This window comes from Xiphias gladius, chromosome 20, assembly GCF_016859285.1.
Source record: "Xiphias gladius isolate SHS-SW01 ecotype Sanya breed wild chromosome 20, ASM1685928v1, whole genome shotgun sequence".
NCBI classification, from domain to species: domain Eukaryota; kingdom Metazoa; phylum Chordata; class Actinopteri; order Istiophoriformes; family Xiphiidae; genus Xiphias; species Xiphias gladius.
In genome coordinates this window covers 5,647,175-5,669,853 of record NC_053419.1, presented here as the reverse complement: position 1 = coordinate 5,669,853, position 22,679 = coordinate 5,647,175, and the positions used below count along the sequence as shown (strand labels likewise).

General features: G+C 38.5%; 1 protein-coding gene across 1 annotated transcript in view; it reads right to left on the bottom strand.

Moving 5' to 3' along the window:
- Positions 1 to 22,679, bottom strand: part of si:ch211-196i2.1 (collagen alpha-1(I) chain) — a 104,795-nt gene that overhangs the window by 72,494 nt on the left and 9,622 nt on the right. Inside the window, exons 2-3 of the mRNA XM_040158036.1 lie at positions 916 to 1,063; positions 460 to 618 (exon numbers count right to left, since the gene is read on the bottom strand). Of these exons, the coding sequence (XP_040013970.1) occupies positions 460 to 618; positions 916 to 1,063 (307 nt within the window). The remainder of the gene's footprint in view (positions 1 to 459; positions 619 to 915; positions 1,064 to 22,679) is intronic.

Genomic DNA, 22,679 nt, shown 5'->3' with positions numbered 1-22,679 from the left:
GTACAGTATTTGTGTTTGTCTATATTTTGGCCCAGTTCTGTCTGCTGTCTTATAGCGATGTATTGCTTTGAGCTCTGTGGTTCCTGAAGAGGAGAAACCTGCCAGGAATCACCTAATAAATAATTTCACCGAAGAAACAGCTGAAGGCAATTCACAGTCAAACAAATACATTTCCACAGAACTCTATGTCATCATACAGAAACATTTGCATACACTTAAGCAACGAAGCAGGAACGGGCATGACTTGTCCTCATTTACCTGAGATGGATATTGTAATCACATTCTGACATCTGGATTTTTTTGGATAATGGGTAATTCACAAAAGTTAACATGAATAAAATGTTCTTAAATCTGCCAAAAAGGTTTCACAGCACGCAATACATGCTTAAGTTTCTCTCAATTTGTATGAATCTGGGGTTGGAAAGTGGAAGGAAAAATAAATTAAGGTAGTGAGCTCACTCATAGTGTTGTTGCTGTGTTACTATGAAGATGACAGCGTAAGCACTGATCCGTAGTTGCAGCATAATGTGGCTGTCGGGGCTGAGCATGGTGAAGACACTACTTTCTTCTCTCTGGGGACTCTGCAGCTGCACCAGTAAACTGAACTCATCTGCAAACCTTAACACAAACACAAACACAAACACAAACACAAACACACACCTTTTAGCCATACAGCTGCTACTCCAAGCATAAAGGATACCACTAGGTCTTCTTAAATAAGTTATACCTGTGGGCAGGAACTGTACACTAAGCACCAGTGAACACCAACACGTTGCTAATTAACATGTCACACACTTAAAATGTACAGCAGACTGACCAGAGGATACTTTTTAAAAAGTGAGGAAAAAAAAAGTGAACCAACATCTTTAAATACAGTAGTAACCCATCGGTAAAGAGATGAGGAAAAAACTGTACCCGTCAGTGAAGAGCTGTAGTAGGGGAAGAGCCAAGGTGGAGTACTGTCCCACCTGTAGAACTGGACACCTGCTGTCCTCCACAGTCATGGAGGTGTTACTGCTGTTTGACACTTGAAGAGAAAGCTCCTGCAGAATGTTCACCTCTTCTGTAGTGAGACAGTTAACGAAAAATGTACATCAATAAACAAAGTAAGCCCCCTCCTCCAAACTATCTCATGTTTCCATGAAGTAAGTTAGTTAGCTGTGGGGCACAACTTGAGAACATTTTTTTTTTAGATGCCTAATGGTTTACATTTCGGCAAACTGGCACAGTTAAAAGTGTGCCAAATTGACTCTTAGCAGTTCCTGTTTACAATGTAACAATGGATGTTTACATACTTTTGGCCCTGTAGTGTACTGCGTGTTCTTTGTTGTTTCAAGATTAGGGGACCCAAGTGCTAGCCATCTGCAGGAACTAAACCAAATCATTAATCTGTTGGCACTTAGGTAAAACTTTCACATTCTGTGAAGAGACCACTCACTTCCAGGGCCTTTGCCTTTCAAAGCTGCCAAAATCGGCTACAAATTCCATCCTATTTTAAGTGGTTTTTGTTGATTATTCTGTGCTTGAACAACTCCTCCTGAGGATTATGAACACAGCTCTTCATCATATTGGCAGAAAGTGAGTCACAACTCAAAGAGTGTCGTATGCTGATCACACTCTAACCTGACTGAGATTATTCCCAATTTATGTGTCAACCTCATTATGTAGGAGGTCTTGCTGATACTAATGGGCTAACAGAGAGGGCGCATTTGCATAATATGCAAGAAAAAAATTCGGTTTAACTAAAGAATAGTCACGTTAAAGTGATCTACATGAGCAGCAGACTCATGCCAAAAGATAACAATAGCAGCAATCAAATATGAATCTCTGGGATTAAACCACTATGCCTCAGGACTTTTTCCAAAGATACTGGATTGCACGACAAGATTAAACCCAACTCCTCTCAAGCACTTTAATAAATGAATCCATGTTTGTCAGCCCTTCAGAGACCGATATGCTCTTCACAATCCTGACAGCAGTGCCATACATATCAATTGCTGGTCACAAAGCACTGTGTGGTCACATTCCTCTCCCACAAGGAATGGCACTAGGGGGACATATCTGGTGTCACACTAAAAATTCCAACATAACAGCTTTCCAGGAATCCTTGAAGATATATGGACGATAAAAAGATTTGAATAAAGGTTTAGACTGCACTTTTAACCTTTAGTTAACAGCCTTGAGGTGCGTGAGGTCAAATAGTCCACTAATAAGGTAAACAAGATGTCAGTTTTCAGATTTTAAAACACGGCTGAGAGACACAAGAGCGTGTAATTTACAGACGTTTTTTCATTCATCTCAAGGCACGAGGAACCCAGCTGATGAACAGAACATCTGCTCAGTCCAACTTCAGACTTTAATCTCACAATTTGCTCCTAATGTTGTTTTCCAAACAGATCCATAAAGAATGAGGTCGATTAATTTTGCTCCGTAATGAGGTGATTTGATTTTAAAGAGGGCACTCTATACCTGAAGTTTAGTTCAGTTCAGTTTTGTTTTATTAGTCATATTTTAGGATTTATTCATACTATACACTAAAAGTGATGATATCTTGGCCTCTGCTGCATCAAATTTGACAATTCTTTTTAGTCTGTCTCTTGTAAGTCCACCAACTTAATGGATGTGCAACACCAAATCACTGGACTACCTCTTTAAATTGATATCTTGATCTCTTTATGACACTCCAGTCCCAAGTCTGCCCTGTTCAAGAGGCAATGCCTTTCAAATGCAGCTATATACAGTACATGATCACATTTTGCTATGCAGTAGTTCCAAGGCCAGTATTTAATGATTTCCGGTTTTTCCACAAGTGTAAAACATAAAAGAAATAACCTTTTCTTTCATAACCATAAGAAGAGCCAGAGTTTACGATCACTCTCTTGTCTGATGATTTCTCAGTTCAAGTTACATAGGATGAGAGCATACTCTACTTTGCAGTTACAGATTTTATTTTGGAGTTCCCAGAACCCAGTTTTTAAATTGCTTGTTTTGCAAACCAACTGTTAATAACAGTCATATTAAGCAGAGAAAAACACAAAATCCTCTTAATGGATATCAAAATTGTTGTTAGTAAACCAATAGATCTTTTTAACAAACTGTTTCAGCACTAAAGGATGTAATAACACACAAGACAATTCTTAGAAACAAACATTATTAATGTGAAAACAATGACCTCAAAGGCAGAAACATCCGTTTTAACTCAGAACAGTCAAATATGCTCAGAATAATATTAAATACGTTTACCACAGCCTTCAAACCAAGACCAAAACTATGATAAATTGATTAGATTGGACTGATATTCTGCCACATTCAATTGATAAATCTCCAGAAATGTATGTTTAGAAAGACATCAGATGTCCATTCTGCATAATGTATTAGAAAAGCTCTCAATTATCAGCTGTTTTTTTGACCTACAATTACATAAACTTTAGAAACTGCAGTGATCCATATAACAGCATCAACATCAGTCACACCATCCACAAACCCCTCTGTCATAATTAGGAGTGTGTGGGATTGTTGATGCTACGATATCTGAATGAGCAACAATTTATAGCCCCTGGAACTGGACAATGTTCTCCCACGCTTGCTAATCTAATGCTCTGATGGTCTTTATTAAGCCCCACTCTTGTGTGCGAGTATGCATGAAAGAACATTCCATGTGCCAACGATGTGCCCTCAAGGAAAACTTTGGAACATGCTCATGTGCTTTACTCCCAAAACTATAATCAAAAGATCAAGCCATCAAGATGGGGAGAGGGTAAGGAGGGAGGGAGGGGGACTGCCATTCATGCCTGTTCTGTATCCTGCAAAAGTAAAACAGATGTTTGAATGCTGCATCAGGAGAAATGTGTAAACAGCAAGGACTTTCAGGGTTAGCTTGGCCAATGGACAATTTTACTGTTTGGCTGATTTATCAGCAGTCAGAATAACTTACAATTTTGTATATTTCTGTGTACAGTCCATAAAAAAGCTTCTCTGCTTAAAAATATATTTGACTGAGTTGCCTTAAAATTGTAGGTAGACTAGTACTGAATATTTTGTTCAGATTGCTCTCAAATTGTTGTTAAAGGAAAACCCAGAGTTAACTGAAGTGTTATGAACTTCTGACAAAACGTACAATTAAAACTGAAGGCCCAGAACATGTCCAGGTGTGATTTTTGATTATGTCCAACTGAATTTGAGGCAAAACCAAAATCAAATCACATGTGTGCAGTAAAATATACCTCCTTTAACTATGAAGTATAATGCTTTGAACTCATTAGTTTAGCCATTAACCAAAAGTTATCACAATTCATCCCTTCTCTATCTATCCCCTTTATCCCTTTCAGGATTGTGGGGTCTGCACCACAAGCATGCATTTGGTGATAGGGCTGTCATAGGGCTAAAACAAAGATGATGTCTATTCAAGTCCTTGTTGCAACTCCTACTGGTTGCTCAGGAGACCTGCACAGAGGTTTCTGGAACTGGGGGGGGGGGGTGAACTTCCCAGCGCTGGTAGGTGGGAAGAAGCAAGTGTTAACACCATGTGTGACGGAGCTACACAGAACGCCTTTAGAGTCTGTCAGGTGGTCGAACAGCTCCCACTCTATGTCGCAGGCTTTTATCCCAGTCTTCAGGTGTGGCCCTTCAGAACCACTATAAACACTATTGTTTTTGTTTTGAGCCTATGCCTGCCTTTAGCAGGGACAGTGACTGCAGCGCGGAGGAAGCTGCACACTCCAAAAAAAAAAAAAAAACTAAGAAAAAAGGTTGGGTCTGTGCCGAGGACCTTGTTGCTATAAATTGACAATGCTTACCATTGAAGCACCATGCCACCTGGGTTCTATTATCGTATATCGTTGTATATAGTATTTTTTCTGAAATACTTTTTTGGTATACCTTCAAGTTGCATGCATCAATGTAAAACACTGATTATGCAGGGCACTCAATAACATTCCCCAAAGCCCAAGCTATCACTTTAAATAGGGCTGCGATAAGAATAATATCACCATATGTCCAGTGTAACTGTTAGAACGAGCACCACCTAAAGACATAAACTCCAAGAGATAAGCATTAACAGAATACGGTTCAGCAGGGAAAAATTTCTGAAAATCACAAAGAGATAGACAACAGCTGTGCATGATCTTCTTTAAATGACTCCAGTCATTGTGAAGCATCTTGTCTTTTTTGTTAGCATGCAATTTTCTGATCCTTTCCATAAATCTCCTCAGCCGCCTTCTGATGAAGGAAAGTGATAACCTGTGTAATAAATGAATCACAATGAAGAGTTATTAATCTGGGAAAAACTCTCTGGCAGGATGATCATGTGTAAGTCATCTGTGATCCTTTTGAAAAATGCTTTTGTGTTAATGAGATATACATACGGTTCTCATGCATTCTGCACTATGTTAGATAAATTCAATCATTGACCTTGCTCTTTCCAAATGTAAGAGACAGTGACAGCGTTGATGGTTCTAAATGGTACTATTACATGATTGCTGTGTTACATGGTGTGCTACAGGCTCAGAGCAGGACTGCTTGACTGAAAGGCATCGACAAGCTTGTGTTTTTGTTCCACACATTTACCATGAAAGCAGCGCAATACTTATGACAAGACCTGTCTTTTTTGTGCTTCTTCAGCTGTATCAAGAGCAAAATCTTAACCTTTACTCACCTCCTGCCCTTTTGAGATCCTTCAGTGTTTTACTGATGACTAAAGGCTTATCTGTACTTGCACATTAAGGGGTCAAGGCATAGCAAAGAAGTTAATACATGTAGCCTCCACAGATTAAGCCACTTGCCGGAACATGCCTCTCTGTCTGAATGTCAGCAAACATACACAGGTGTCTTTTTTCTTTTCTACCTGTATTGATTTTAGGTACAATGTTAACATTTGTTTTGAACTTAACTTCCGACAGGAAATAGAGGTGGATTAATTTGTCAATTAATTGATTAGATGATCAACAGAAAATGAATGGATGACTATTTTCATAACTGATCGAAAAAATAACAAAACATTAAAAACATTACCTGGGTCCAGTTTAACAGTTATTGGGATTTTCTGCTTTTCTTTGTCTTGTTTGATGTTAAACTACATATCTTTGGGTTCTGGACTGTTGGTCAGAAAAAAAGCTATATGAAGATGTCACCTAGGGCTTTGAGAGGCTGTAATTTGCATTTTTTTTTTTTTTGCTATTGTACAACATTTAATAGAAATGTATTGATTAATCTAGAAAATAATCACCAGATTATTCAACAATGAAAATAATCATTAATTTCAGCCCTAACAGAAAGCTGAATTACCTAATCACCTTGTTTGAAGCACACACAATGCTGAAAAAATGCCAAGTAATCTTCTCCTTTTCAGTAACATATCTAGCTAAACCATTTTCTACTGCAAACCTGCTCTCTGTGACCATCCTTCTCAATCTCACAGGGAATAAAACTATGTGGAACACATATACTTTGGCTATTTTTGATTGTACACAATTGTGTCCCTCTGATTAGCAACAGAAACATTTCCATCATTACTCTGTCACAAAGTGAAGGAAAGAAAAGAATTACTTTGGGATAAATGATGACATCACACAACGTGACAATTGTAGCGTCAACACATCCAGTCAGTGTTAAAGTGGTGTGATCAATGTATGAGATGTTTCGCTAAAATGTATATCAGTTCCTTGGCCAGAGGCATCTACGGTGGTGCAATCATACAATGGAAAGCAGCAGCATTCAGTAAATCAACCTTAAAATGCTCTCATCCACTCATACTGTGGAACAGTGAGCTGTTCAGCTGTGCCATTTAAACAGCTGTAGAATGGAATCCCAATCTCATACACATATATCGTAGACTAACGCAAACAAGACCTATATCCACTAATCCAAAACAAAAACCAACAAGTGTATAATCAGGCAGTGTTGCTGATGAGGTCCACTGTTAAAGGATCTTATTTACTCACTGTACAATGTATACATCTGCTGGCTACACACAGTATCCATCCAATCATTCCTCACTAACCACAGCATTTTAATCATACATAGACTGTACACACCTAATTAGCCTAAGGAAAAGAATGCTGTTTCACAATGCTGTCATACATTCTTTGATATAAATATATTTGACAGCAATGAAAAATTATTTGTGGAAACATTAAACAAATGGAACGAGTTTTACACAAGTGGAAAAAAAAAAAACCCTTTGAAAATGTGCTGCATTTTCCCAAGTGAAAAACCTCAAAAACTTACAATTTCTCATTCCAGAGGGATAATGCTTCAGTGTGAACATGAACACTAGCACTTGGAAGAGGATCTTCTTTGGAAGTGACTTTCAAGCTGTGAAGCAGAGTGAGGTCAAAAAGAGAAGCCATACACTCCAATACAGTCCACATTCCTAATTCCCAAGCATCAGGCCCTTGACACACCTCTCTTGATTGCACTAATTTCTTTTGGCTCAGACATCAGTGGAGCAGGTAAGGAGCTTACAGACAATTTACTAAAAGACATTGTAAAGAGGTCAACATTTAAATTAAAAAATTACATTTATATTTTTTAAATGGCATTAACTGATTATGGACTTTCCAAATATATACAGTAGTTGTATCGTAGTATATTTTATTTAATAGAGAATGTACCGATCTATTCATTTAAATTACTTTGCTCTGCAATAAACATTAATTCAAAACTACAAAAAGTAGGAGTAGCCTTAGTCTACTGGTCCTTCGGCTATTAATTTGAAATTATGATGACACTACTATCAGAGCTGTACACATACCTGAAAAAAAAAAAAAATCACTTTCAAACTTATGAGGCATCTGTCAGTGAAGGTCAGACCTGGCAGGGACCACTGAGGGTCACTGATATAGGACACAAACACTGAATGTTCTCCCACCTCTGACCAGAGGTTCAAACTTTCTCTACGCCTCATTAACTTTATGAGCTGATCAGTGGGGCCCGTTTACTTCTTAAACACAGTCAGGCGCGTTTCTACTATTTATATTTTACTCAACACAGTCTGCACTGTTACGAACCCCAAGGGAGAGTGATAGAACAGAGCTCCTAGGAAATCATATCAACTAATTTAGAGCTGCCCAAGCAAAGTGTTTCTGCAAACCTAAGGCTGTTGACTATCGCAGCTGTAGGAAAGACAGACTGATTTTTAACATTACAACTTATATGAACCTTCCTTATGTGAACTAACAATGTAGAATATGAGAGACTTGCAGTGTCAACTGGCAGAAAATGTCCTTTTTGTTTGGTTTAACAAGATACAAGTTACAGTTGAGAAAGATGCACTTTTCAACGGCATCAAAACAAGAGTCATGTACAATTTAACCAGAAAAGTCAAATGTGTAACAATTCCCTGGGCAGATAAAATTGGCATGGAAGTAATTGTGTAGCCTGGGGGACCTCTGTCCCCCCTAAGACGGTTTTCAGTAGACTAGATACAACGAACAAACCATTTAGACTTAAGTGTGTTGTCAAGAGATTGGTGAAGCTTATTTATGTTTAATTCAATTCAATTCAATTCAATTTATATAGCGCCAAATCATAACAGAAGTTATCTCAGGGCACTATTCATATAGAGCAGTTCTAGACCGTATTCTTTATAGTTATATTTACAATGACCCAACATTCCTGCATGAGCAAACACTTGGCGACAGCGGAAAGGAAAAAACTCCCTTTTAACAGGCAGAAACCTTGAACAGAACCCGGCTCATGGTGGACAGCCGTCTGCCCCGACCGGCTGGGTTGAGAGAGAGAGAGAGAGAGGGAGGGAGAAAAGCTGAGGGGGGGCATAGCACAATAGACGTATAACAAAGATTTGTAATAATAATGAGACTAATAATAAAACTAATATAATAATAATAATAATAATAATAATTACAATAATGGGGTGAATAATAGTATGAATAAAACTAAATATAATAAGAATAATGATAATCATAATATTTGAAGCCGTGGGTGTTGAGCAGGATCATGGGGGCAGTAGGTGGTTTGCAGTCACAGATCCAGACTCTCTAGCACCAGGGGAAGAAATACCTGCAGAAAGCGACAGGAGGAGAGAGGAGAGAGACGAGAAAGCACAAAACTACGGGAGAGAGAAGAAGCCAAGTTAGTAATGAGCATTGATGCCATATGAATGTGTGCAGATGGGGCAGAAGAGGAGGAGATAGGAGCTCGGTGCATCATGGGAAGTCACCCGACAGTCTAGGCCTATAGCAGCATAACTAGGGGATGCTTCAAGACAAGCCTGAGCCAGCCACTAACTATAAGCTTTATCAAAAAGGAGGGTTTACTTGGTAACAGCTGTTTAGAGCTAAAGCCCTTTTTGTTAATTTGAGAAAAATGGGTTAGTCTTGGTTTCAAGTGCTAGTTCTGCTCAGCAACTTCAGTCTCATTTAATTTATTAATAATAATTGTAAACTAGCAGCTATTAACATACAATCAAATGATTACATGTAATGTGAAAGAAATCGCTGACAGTGACAAACTAAACAGAAATATCATCTCTGCAGTTTGTTTTGGTGTTATGGACAATTCCAGTAATATTCTTTGGCATGGTGGCTGTTTAAAAAAAAAAAAACACTGCATACTACCTTCCTAGCATTAAATAGCAAGTGGACAAAGTTAGCGACTAGCTACTAAAAGAAGTGGAACATTTAGCAGCTAAAGAGTCGATATTCTTCTCAGGAGTTGTTGGAGACCAAAACAGAGCTAAAAAGAGAGTGAATATTGGACTTACATTCATCAGGTGAACACACAAAACTCCAAATGAATAACAATGTTGCAGAATTTCTGTTGGATTCGTAAATGTTTGCTATCAGAACCTATAACAACTTTCTGTAAACTTGCTGAAGAGTTCTAAAGCCAACCCATGTGGTCAAAAAAAAAAAAAAAAAAATACAAATCAATGAATGCACTTTAGTCGTGTAATGTTGTTCAAAGATTAACATTAATAATTGCGTTAAGTCATTTTGAAGTAGTATTCCTTTGTGCCTGGAGAACCAGTGGTTAATTGTGGCTAGTTACTGCATTGTTAACCACAGGGACATGATAAGACATCCTCCTGCCGATCTAAATCAAACCCTCTCTGTCCACCATTGCCTCCTCGTCTGGCCGACCTCCAGCAGCCGTAATCAGGGGCATCGGAGCAGTCTGCCATGCTGTCCTGTGGTGGGATCACATTACTCTAATAAGCTGGGACGGACCAACAGATAGCTCAATTACTGTGCTGGTACAATTACTGGCCTCTGCTGTGGTACAGCAGGCAGCCCAAAGAGACAGAAGATTAAAGACTTCCACCTGCTCTGGTTGAAAACGAGGGCGGAATCACCGGGCCAGATAAGTAGGAAATGAGAGATGGAAAGTTGGAGTGAACACAGGGAACATAAGAAACTCTGTGTTCCTAAACATCTCCATCAGTCAGTCATCAGCAAAGCTTTGAGTGATGAGCACACCTACTGCCACACTAAGCTTTAACTGACCAGCAGCTTGTGAAATGCTCACAGATGCAGCACCTTAATGGAAATACCTTCTGTGACATGCTGGGATATTATTTTAAGAGGCGTCCCTTACAGAACATATAGTGGGCTTAAGTAAAATCTGTGTTTTGTGTGAAGACAGACTTGTTAACTGGGCTTACAACCCCATGGAGGACACAGGGGAAGTTAAGTGGACTGAATTGCTGTAACAGCTATGCTGTTAGACTGAATGTAACAAGGCCCAGGAACTGACAAAGAACAAAGTAGTTTCAGGGCCTTGTCTTGAAAACCCAGAACATTTCCTCATCTGTAAAAGCAGGAAATATGTGCACTCAGGAGAGAGGAATTACTGTGCCACCAGTGGTATGCTTAGAAGAAATTATGTTAGAAAAGGTACAGTTAGAGAGACGGGTGAAATCTGGACATAGATTGAAACCAGAGTTTTAGCAGTAGCAAGTAAAAGACATTCAACATGTACTTGATAATGTTCTTGATAATCTCAATTTCTGGAAACTGTAAATTTTGTTTCAGTCTGGTTTAACTCCAACCTACTCCATCTTATCATATGGGCAGGAGCATATTACTACAGTATATTCTTGCATTTTATTTGCTTTCTAAATAAATATTAAAGAACCTTTGTCCTTCTTTGAGTGGACATGTAAGCCTGCAGGACTGGTTCTCTTCCTCCATGTATTCAGTGTAGTTATCCAGGGCGGCTAATCACTCAGTCCTGGAGGGTTGAGAGAGACATAAAAGCTTCCTGTGCTGTTTTTCTCTTGCTTAACTGCAGTTGTAATCCCTTCAAAGAGGGCCTTAAGAACACTGGAGCCAGTCATTGCTAAAGTAAATTAAACATTATGGAGACATACGTTAGGCTAGAGAGAGTCCCTGTGTGGTGCTTAATGCTTAAAGTTGAATTACATCTGCAGGTTCCTGCATTAAAGGGAAAAAATACAAAAACATGCCACAGTAAAAGAGATTTAACTGTGCTTATGACATACGGATGTACTTAGACCAAGGGTTTTCAAAGTCTGACACTATGGTCCCGACATCAGTCAAAGTTTGAGACAGCTATACCTTGTTTTTTTTTTTGTTTTTTTAAATTTTTTATATTTTGGCCAATTGACACCATTAAAAGTTTGCAATGTGCGCATGGATGTAAACACAACTACCACCAGAATACGTTGATACTGTAGAATATTTAAAAACTTGCAAGTCTGTCAAGTTCTGGAGTTACAAAGAGCATCTTCTTTTCTTCAATTTCCAAGTGGATTTATGAGCATTTAATACCAAAACACATGGGAGGTAATGATACCTTGGTGAAGTGTAAGTCACAATAATAATGTTAACACTGTCATTGTGTGCACGTTAACATGATGAGCATTTGGCACAAAGCACCGCTGTGCCTTACTACAGCCTGACAAGGCCAATAGCAATTTTATTTGTGGCTTAGAGCAGAACATAAAATTCAAATCGACATAAATTGTATTGGGGTTTAGGCAACACCTCAGCATGGCTAGCTACCAATAAGGATTGGTTTTTTCTTCTCTGGGTGAACTCACTGAATCAAAGTTTGCTACCCTTATTTAGTGTGAGTATTAGGTACTTAAGTTCACTTGTTCAATATAAAAAACTAAAATGCAAGGAGACAAAACCTAGATTTTGCAGATCAAATGATATACAGCTTATTAAAAGATTTTTTTTTGGAAGGGAATACATGAAATCCATCACAAACTTATTGGAAAGAACCAAAATGAGAATAATAAACTTAGTTTTCTACACAAGCCTATGCTGAACCCCCTTGAACATTTTCTCATTTCTTCTCTTGGGATGAGTAATATTTAAGTATGACCCATGGGTGGAAGTAATCCAAATTTTTTACAATCTGAATGCCCTTTTAGAATGAATTCGTAGTGAAAAATGACCATGCTTTGGGACTCGCTAAAGCTTTTTCCTTTTCCCTAACAGTGTCCCTAACATAGCTATAGTTTCCTCAAGACAACTTTCCTTTAGGGAAAGGAAACATAGAAGAGAACAAGTCAACACTTGCCCTGGTCTGCTTCTAAACTTGCCTTTCGGAAATTCATTAGAGGATACCAAAGGAAGTGGAGGGAGATATGAACATGCCCCCCGGTCAAATTCCCTGTTTTTGCAGGAGTGAATAGCACTAATGATATGGTTATGGCCCTGTAGAGCTTGGAAGTATTTTTGTCTATCAAAACAATGCAGACCGCAGGTGAACGATGTCAAATATTCACCTCAATCTAGCTGTTTGAGTTTACACCAGATGAGTGAAATACATACAGTATATCAGATTCATGCAGATCTCATACTATACTGACAGCAACAAGCAAGTTCAGTATATTATTAGCTTTTTTCCCCCCCTTTCTTTAATGTATTGACAGGCACGGAACTTGAGACATTCAAAGCCAAATGAGATAACTCATGGCAGCATAACATTAGCTCCTTATGTTCAGTGAATGACACAAGGGCAAAGGGAAGAGAGTGATGAGTCAGTCTTACTGTGGGGAATCCAGGCCATCAATCAAAGGTTTGCTCCATTGTTCTCCCCCCTAAGCATGGAGACTCTAAGGTCATTTTGGTTAAAGTCAATGTTAGTGTGACTAGACAGACAACCTAAGTAAATTTTTAATTTAATGTAAAAACCTCAAATGGCATGATAGGTTAATATACAGCAGTATGAAAACTATTTCTGTCTGTTTATAGTGTATAAAGTATAGTCAGCTATTTTTAGCATTTTTGCAGTGTGTTGCATGTACATGCACATGTCAGATATTGTGGTGATTGCATATCTTTTCATGCAAGTATCATATGTATGCAGTAAACACCGATTTGATGATTAGTCGGTCAAAAGTTGTCCAGATATCAAAGCTAAAAGCAGGCTAAATCAGTTGAAAAGTGAAAGATTTCTGGACGTCCAAGTAACATATACCCATTGTTTAAATGAGTATTTCAATGTAAGGCAGGGCCTTACTTCAGGTTTAAATATAGTCACTTGCTATGTTCTATAGCAAACCATAAGGGGATATTCTACTGACTCATGGTCTTTCATTTTAATATAAACACTAAAAAATGCACTGCAAAAATTTCCTGCCTGTCAAACTATGGAATATAGGTTAAAATTACCAAAAATATATCACAGAAATAAAGTTGAAACATTAGTTCCACAACAGTAACTAGACAGTCTACTGAAGAGCAGTGACCGCTTAAACCAAAGTGTTGGACAAATTGAAAATTAGACCTTGATGATGGCGGTAGAGGAACAGTCAGGGGATCAACAAAGTTGTTACAGTTCATCCTGTGGGGAGGCATGAATGCGTGTACCAAATTTCATCCAACAGTTTCAGATAACTTGTTGACTTGATAGTTGATGAGGCAGTTCATTCAAAACCACAAATGTTAACCTCGTGGTGTTTATAGAGGAGAAAGTCAGGGAAACACCATCAATATCTGTACCAAATTTCATGGCAATCCAATAGTTATTGAGATATTTCATTCTGGACCAAAGTGGTGAAACGACCAACCAATGGACATTGCAATTCTTAGATTGCAATGTTTGCTTGTTCGAGGTTCTCAAATATGAAAATTAGCTGATTTTCTATTCCGTATCTTGACAGACCAATTTGTATTATAATGATTGGCTAGGCAAAATCAGCAATTTGGAGACATCAATCTCAGTTTAGTAATAATGACATAATAATATTAACTGCATTTTTTTTTTTACATGTTATAGGTTAAATAACTGACCAGCCAATCACAAGAAGACTAGATTCATCAGTAATGATCATTATCAAGTTCCAGCTCTAGATAAACTGCAAGAACTGAAATTATGCAAACTATTAGACCTTCATGTTAAAAGCCCCAGTTAACTCTCTTTGTAGATTCTGAGATTGCAGTAAAAGCAAATAAGCTGTATGTTTTCACAGATGTGAGCCTGACAGTTTGCTTTGCATGAGAGACGTTTCATTTCTCACTGAGCAGACACTTAGGCACAATACACATTCAGCTCCTGGGACAGGATACATCCCTGGACCCCACCTATAGAGGCAGCGAAACAGATGAAATGGGTGAAAGGGCCTTACCCGACAAAGTCCAAGTACATCTGGAGAAACAGACTTTGCAGACAGCCAGTCCCCAAAGAACCTGTGGTAATCCACTGGCCTGTGTCCTACAAGCAACATGAGAAGTTCTTTAACCATGTCAAGCCAGGTATTTAATGAGTTTTATTCAGAGGCTTTAGCTTCAGATACACAGAAATGTAGTACTTTGAGGCAGTTATTTGTGATTACATGCTCATTAAAACTATCAAAATTATTGTGTCTTTCTTGCCATGTTCTGACCACCTTTTTGCAAATCCAAGAACCACACAGCCAGATGAGGAATGTGACGCGTGAACATGCAAACAGATGGGGGAAGAAAACCTTTGTGCTACATGTGTCTTACATACCAGTTAGAAAAATAAACCTGCAGAGGGCGGGGAGGGCATAAGGGCCTGTAAATTAATTTTTTTACATGAGATGAGGAAATCATAGAAGGGATTTTTGGACATCCAAGGGAGTTGGTGAGTCAAGTAACGAGCCTGTTGGAACACTGAAGAAGAAACACATCTCAACTGGAGTGGAAATGCAAGGAGTAAAACAGGGTGTGTGCTGGACAGTGGACGAACCACCATATCCCTGCACCCACCAAGAGATGATCAGGGGATGGGGAAAAAAAAATATTTTCCAACTAAAAGAGGCCACTCTTTTCCGTAAACAACATCAATAAACAGTGTCAAACACTCTCTCAAAAGACTGAAATTAAAATTTAATTTACAGCTCCATTAAGTTTGTTGATATTTTTATAAGTATTGTTGTTATCTTTGGAACATATAACCATGGGGCATAGCAGAAAAAGAGATTAGAGTTTCCAAATTACATAACTGATACTGCATCTACTCTATGTTTCATTTTACATTTTGGTTTAAACAACCTGATTTAGGCCCCTTCTTTTCAAGCTGGAACATGAATATGTTTTCAGACTGACAAATTAAATAGGATCCAGACGTATCAATGTATGAGAATAGCTCCGTAATACTTATAGACTACAGGGTGCCACTCAGAGTGCTGCTGCTGTCACCTCTGTACAAACAGCACATGTATATTGTGCTGCATCTGTCTTCATGTGGAAAACGCTTCAAATTTAAGTTAAACATTGTATGAAATAGACCTGTTTTGCATCAAATACCCAATACTGTTTGTCAGGTGAAAATGCTGTATTTCCAACATGTCAGCCTTTTGTAAAACAAGAGTTAACAACCTTGTTAAAGGTTAAAGAACTTGCTTCTTAAAAGTGTGTTGTAAAGGGCTTCATTCAGCTCAAAGGTTGTAGAACTTTCTCACAATGAGAATGACGTTTTCCAGGCACGCTAGCGACACAGTTCTGGAGATGGCGATGTTGGACAGTCAGTCCACCACTTTGGTCCAGACTTTAATATCTCTGCAAGTATTGCCTAGTTAGTCATTGCGCGTGGATTGTTTTGTGACAAAACAAAAGCGGACAGAGAGAGAAAGACCAACTACAACACAGGTCGAATTTTGTGAAAGGAAGGATGAAAATGAGAGGAAGAGAATTGACAAACAAATGACTGCAAGGCTGAAGTGGTCAGCAAAAAGACAAAGGTTCGAGCCATAAAAAATGAACACAGTTTCAGGACAAATGGACAGTTGAGAACAACTCAAACCTGCTGTGGCAGAAGAGGCGCTGTTTTAAAATGGTGTCACTGGAATGGCCTTTTAAAACACTGCATGCTGGCTTCATTGACAAATTTCAACCTGGCAGAAACCTAAAAAAGGATAAGATTGAACAACTCACTGTTCTAATTAAAGGGACTTGTGGATCAATCAGTGGCTGAATTGTAAACAAGGACTACCTTTTTTCACCTACGTAACACTGTAAAAATCAGACACATCAAGTCTCAAAAAGTCGCAAAAAAACTAGTCCATGCTTTTGTTACTTCTAGGCTGAATTATTGCAACTCCTTATTATCAGGCTGTCCCAACAAATCTTTAAATATTCTCCAGATGATCCAGAATGCGACAGTGCGAGGACTGACAGGACCAAGGAAAATAGATCATATTTCTCCTGTGTTAGCTTCTCTGCACTGGCTCCCTGTAAAATCCAGAATATAATTTAAAACCCTGAAAAACCTAAAAAGCCCTTAATGGTCAGGCACCATTGTATCTTAACGAGCTCATAGAATCCTATTACCCCAGTAGAACACTGTGCTACCTTAGTGCAGGCTTACGTGTGGTTCCTAGAGTCTCCAAAAGTAGAATGGGAGGCAGACCCCTCAGTTATCGGGCTCCTCTACTCTGGAACCATCTTTCAATTTGGGAGGCAGACAACCTCTCTACGTTTAAGAGTAGGCTTAAAACCTTCCTTTTTGATAAAGCTTATAGGTAGGGCTGTCTCAGGCTTGTCTTGAAGCATCCCCTAGTTATGCTGCTATAGGCCTAGACTGCCAGGTGACTTCCCATGATGCACCGAGCTCCTATCTCCTCCTCTCCCTCTCCATCTGTACGCATTCATATTCCATCAGTGCTTGTTACTAACTTGATTTCTTCTCTCTCCCGTAGTTTTGTGCTTTCTAATCTCTCTCCTTTCTCCTTCTATTGCTTTCTGCAGGTATTTCTGCCTCTGGAGCTGCAGAGTCTGGATCTGTGACTGCAAACCACCTATAGCCCCCATGATCCTGCTCAACACACACTTCTACAATTATTATGATTATCAATATTATTATTATTATTATATTTAGTCTTTTTAGTATTATTAGCTCTATTATTATAATTATTAGTTTTATTATTAGTCTCATTATTATTATACACCTTTATGTGGTACCTGTATTGTGCTATAATATAATATATTCTCAGGTGGGATATAATGTTATCCCACCTGAGATAACGTGTTATGATTTGGCGCTATATAAATACAACTAAATTGAATTAAATTAACACCTTTCCTGGTTATAAAACTGCGGATCAAGGATTTATTTTTCATCATTATGTATATTTAAAAAAAAAAAAAAAAAAAAAAAAAAAATGAAGCACTAACTAAGTACAGCACATCCACTTTAAAGATCAGTTTGAACACAGACAGGACAGAAACTGAACGTCTGCTCACTAATTCATCCGCACTGTTTGTGTTGACAAGACATCGGTCTGATATCTGCAGACAGCTGGTAGCTAGTGTTAGCTCCCTGGCAGGGACAGACTGAATAAAGTCCACTGCTTCACACCTCGTAGCCAGAGATAATATCTCTTCAACAAACTGAAACAGAGCTCAGATCAGTGTGCAGAGTCTTTTTTTCAGTCTATCTGTCTCGTAGATACGATCTCTAGATTCGCTATTAGATAGCCAGAGTCAGCCAACCATCCTGAGTCACAACAGTCCCGTAAACTGTGGTGGGTTCACATAGACTGTAACTAATTATGTAACAATTTAGGGGACTGTCGTTGCTCAAAGCAGCTAACATATCCATTTACCACCTCTGCTACTTTTCAACTTAAAATAACCTTTCTGTGCATGGTGTAATAATTCGGTTTCTACAAAGTAAACATTTTACACATCATGCAGCCCCAACTGAACCACTTACAAGAAGTAACCACTGTACACACATTTAGCGCCAACGTACATGATGACCGAGAAAAGGCACAAATGCAAAGATCAATCATGGCATTGATCATATTGGATGATTCAATTAAAAATGGGGATTCATAAGAAATTTTTTTTATTTTTTTTATTTTTATAATTAGCCCTATTAAGAACTCTGTATCATCTCAGCCTTTCTCCTGACCGTGCACCAGTGGAATGTCAATTAATTGAACTGCAGTCAAATGAGATCCTCAAAACTCAACTTGGATATGGTGTACTCAACGTTTTATAATATGGTCTCCGACAGTGAGTACCCAGCTGTGAAGCAGTGCGTGAAGGATGTGATGTCCTTTTTTGTAAGCACTTACCCTTGAATCCACATTTTCCACCATGAATACTGTGAAAAAAAAACACAGGAACAGGCTGACCAGTGCACACCTGGACTGTCTTACACGGATTGCGAAGTACAAGTACTGCACGACAAGAGTCAAGCAACAACAGAAATACTTTCACTTTGACTCCTAGTTAACGGGACAATGGGAGAGTTGTTTAAAGTTGTGTAGTGTATTTTCACTGTACTACTGTGAAGAAACAATGAGGTTATGTATTATTTAATGTGATTTGCTGTGTTGCATGTGAAGATCTGAATAATTTTCTACATTGAAAATTCAGAAACATTCAAATGGAACATTTTTTAACTGGTTTATTGGAAATTACTGCTTATTATAATGATACACAAGCATGTCATGTCAGTTTACTGCAGCCCCCCTTGCTGATGGAGATCTGTCACTATAGCCCATTCTTAAAAATGTGTGACTACCACTGAACTACTGAATGGATTGCTATGAAATGTATCCAGTAGGTCAAAGGTTTGACATCTGCTTGAAAGACTGGCACAGAATCTGGTAGAGACATTAATGGTTCCTACATGATGTAACTAATAGTGAATCCTTAGCTTTTCCTTTTAGCACCGACATAAGGTTGACATTTGTGGTTTTGAGTGAAGGGTCTGCACTACTACCGGATGTATGGCCATGCAATTTGGTTCAGACATTAATGTTCCCCCGAGGATGAATTGCAATAACTTTGGTGATCACTTAGTATCAGGTCAAAATCTAATCTGTCCATACTTTAGTTGGACAGATTAGATTTTTCTAATCTGTCCATACTTTGACCAAATATCTGCAAAACTAATGACATTCTCATTAGCCCTAAGTGTATTTAATATTTTATGCTAATTATCAAATATTAGCATGCTAACATGCTAAAATTAGATTATGAATATGGTTCACATTACACCTAAACATCAGCATGTTAACATTCATTAATTGCATGTTGGCATTCTGACATTAGTATTTAACTCAATGCACCACTGTTCCTAAGTAAAGCCTCACAGAGGTGCTGGCATGGGTTTTAATTTATAAATTAAGTTTCAAAATGCACATGGAAATTTCCACTTCAATATACAAAAGATAGTATGGCAAAAGCTATTCGTGCTGAGGCAACTGGTTGATTAATGAATTAGTCATTCAACAGAAAATCAAGAAGAGTTTGGATTTTGATCAAGTTAATAGTCACTTAAAGACATGCAGACCACTGCCCTGTCCTGGTAAGGTCATCGTTATTATGTAGGCCGCAGTGGATGGGGGAAGAAAACACCATTGTTACACTGACAAAGTCATTAAACTGCTTGTAAAAAACTCTTGTAAAAACTTTTACAAGACTTGCAAATGGCCCTGTGCTGTATGAATCCTGACCCTGACAGTCAGGTTCAGTTGAGTTGGTTACTCTTCAGGTCTCCAGTAAACTACAGACTAGCTGAAAGGTGATAGCAATAGAGGGGAGATTCGACATAGGACATAAGACGAAGAATATGGAGATCTCTTAAAATCTTTGCTAGTGATATTAATCATGCAACATATTTACTGTGCAAGTGACACCACAAGCCAAACAAGTCTGTTTTGCCAATTTTACATTTGTTAAACTGTATTAACTTGTTGTTAATGCTTGGTGGCTTGACACTGACTATGCCACAAAAAAACAAAGTAAATGTTAACACCACCTCCCAGCTAAGGTCAATTATAATAATTAAGCCCTGGTGGCTGGGGATGGACGGTAGATGCAAACTGCAAATCCACCCCACAACATTAAACCACAGCAAAACACCAATTAAACATTAAAAAAAGAATTGTATAGAGGTCACTGTTTTCCAGAATGACAGATGGGAAACAGTGTAACATGTAATGGGCTGTCATTCTGACAGCGACTCATACTTGAAAATGAGTTCTCATTTACAAGTATGTCCTCAAATTGACCTGTTTTGCATATGCTGATGGATACTCAATCTACATCCAGTTTCAGGGCTGCAACACAGTAATGACAACCAAACTCTGACATCCGGAGAGGCATGTCTGTGTGTAAGGGCGCCAGCAGAACAGATACCAGTGGTTTTCTCTTCATATCTGTCAGCAGTAAAGACAGCAGGCGATTACATCACTCTCACTTAATCAACAGAGATGAGAACACAGTTGGGTCACAAGAATCACGTTGTCCTCGCTTAATTTAAGAGGCAGGGAAGCAAAACAATGATCATAAAGACATAGGCAGTGACATGATGGTGTTGATGAACGATGATTGATTTTCACAGGTAGGCAGTTATCCAAGTGGGCATCTGTCACTAATATCTCTGGTTGTAATAGGCAACTGCTAATTATTCAGCAGTACTTCCATCAGCAGGTATGGAGGTGCTTTCGTGAGCAACAAAACAGCTGCTTGATTCTGCTTTCCTAAAGTATAATGTGATATTCCTACATTCCCCACCGACTGATGCATTGTAAGCTAAAACCTTCAACATAAATAACCTGGCTCATTCATCCTATGCACAATAACAAACAAGCTAGCGCTGCCAACAGGGTAGATGGGCACAAAGTAGTGGAGTTTCCATACCAAACTCTGCCAAATGATGTCGATGAGACAAAAGACGACTTGTTGAAACATATCAACAACAAACTGACAAACATTCAATGCTTTGTGAGAATGAAACTTTGCTCTTCACATTGTTTGGGCAAATCAAAGACCTTAAGACACATGTCAAAAAGACAATATCAGACAGACAAACAGACACTAGAGTTATTATTCAGCACGAATGTGTATTGAAATACTGGATTTAGGGGATTTTTGCATCTATGTGATGAAGTACCCTAATTGTTTTTATTGAGGTACAATTAAAAATGAATGGCATCCTGCCACTTCTCCAGTCTTTGAGTCTGTATGTGTGAGAGGGGTTAATACTGTATGTATGCTAATTAACCTTGTAAAACGTGTGACAGGCATGCAGCTGAGTCAGCCTTTATCTGTAACATGTCAGTCCGCAGTTACGATCTCAATGTCTCTTCGGTATGCACTGCAGACTGAGGAGCTGAAAGAAGTACAATCAGTCGCATTGTGTGCATTTCAACTGCCTTCCCATTGTTCATTGTTCACAGGCTTTTTTGTCTGCATGTGCAGCATGCGGCACTGTCGACAGTGTCTTTACAGTTACAGTACAGAAACTTACAGTTTACAGTTTAAGACAGATCCATTATATTAGGTTATCACAAAGACTAAAGAGAAAGATTACAATTTCTAATCTCTTGAATAGAACAATAGCTATAGCTAATATTTACTGGTAATAGAAGAACCCATGATGACATATAGGTTTGTCTGAAACTTGCATGTAACATGATGTACATGATTGTAACTATATCATGGGTATATGTTTATGAAAGATTTAAGCCTCCAGCAAAAATCCCCTTATTAAGTCATCTTTGTCTGTAATTAAGTCCTTTAAGCATTCTATTTTATTTAAACAATTTAGAAACACCTGGCATAGCAGTAAATTAATTTCACTTTGTTTCCAAAGCCAATTGACTTGTTTCAAGTATTTTGTTGCAGTGACTCTCATGTTTGCTTATGATGTTGACATTAATCTATATCCAGCCAAGGTTTTGACGCTGATTATCACCTTCATCCTTACAGTACAGCCCTATGTGGCCAACAAACCTGCACACTGACAAAAACACCGGCCCACTCTTTCATACACAAAGCACGAAAAAGATGTTAATATCTGTCTGGGGAACTATTTTGATTAGAGTTGCACAGTGCTATGACGGCAATGAATAGAGAAAGAAAGGCTGCCTTTGGTCCCCAGAACCAAATCCTCCAGGGCTGATAAACCTTGTGTAGTCTGGACTAAATTTTGAGCAGTGAAGGCGACACAGCAGACTGAACCGAGATCTCAAAACAAGTCAATCACATTAAAGTAAACAAAAGCTTAACAGGTCGAACAGGTCCTGACACACAGCAGCTGACAGGAGTTTGAAAGCAAGGGCATGGTTCACCCACAGAAAAGTAAAGGAAAAAAAATTACTTTTGCGTCTTTCCCTCTGGCTGTCTCATGTACGATCTGCTTGAGTTCTTTTAGTCATAACAGAGTTGTCACCTCAGGTCTTCCATCAGTCAAATTCAGCATAACCAATAAAGATAAACATCTGCACATGTTCATCATGATGGTGGATGTTAATGAAC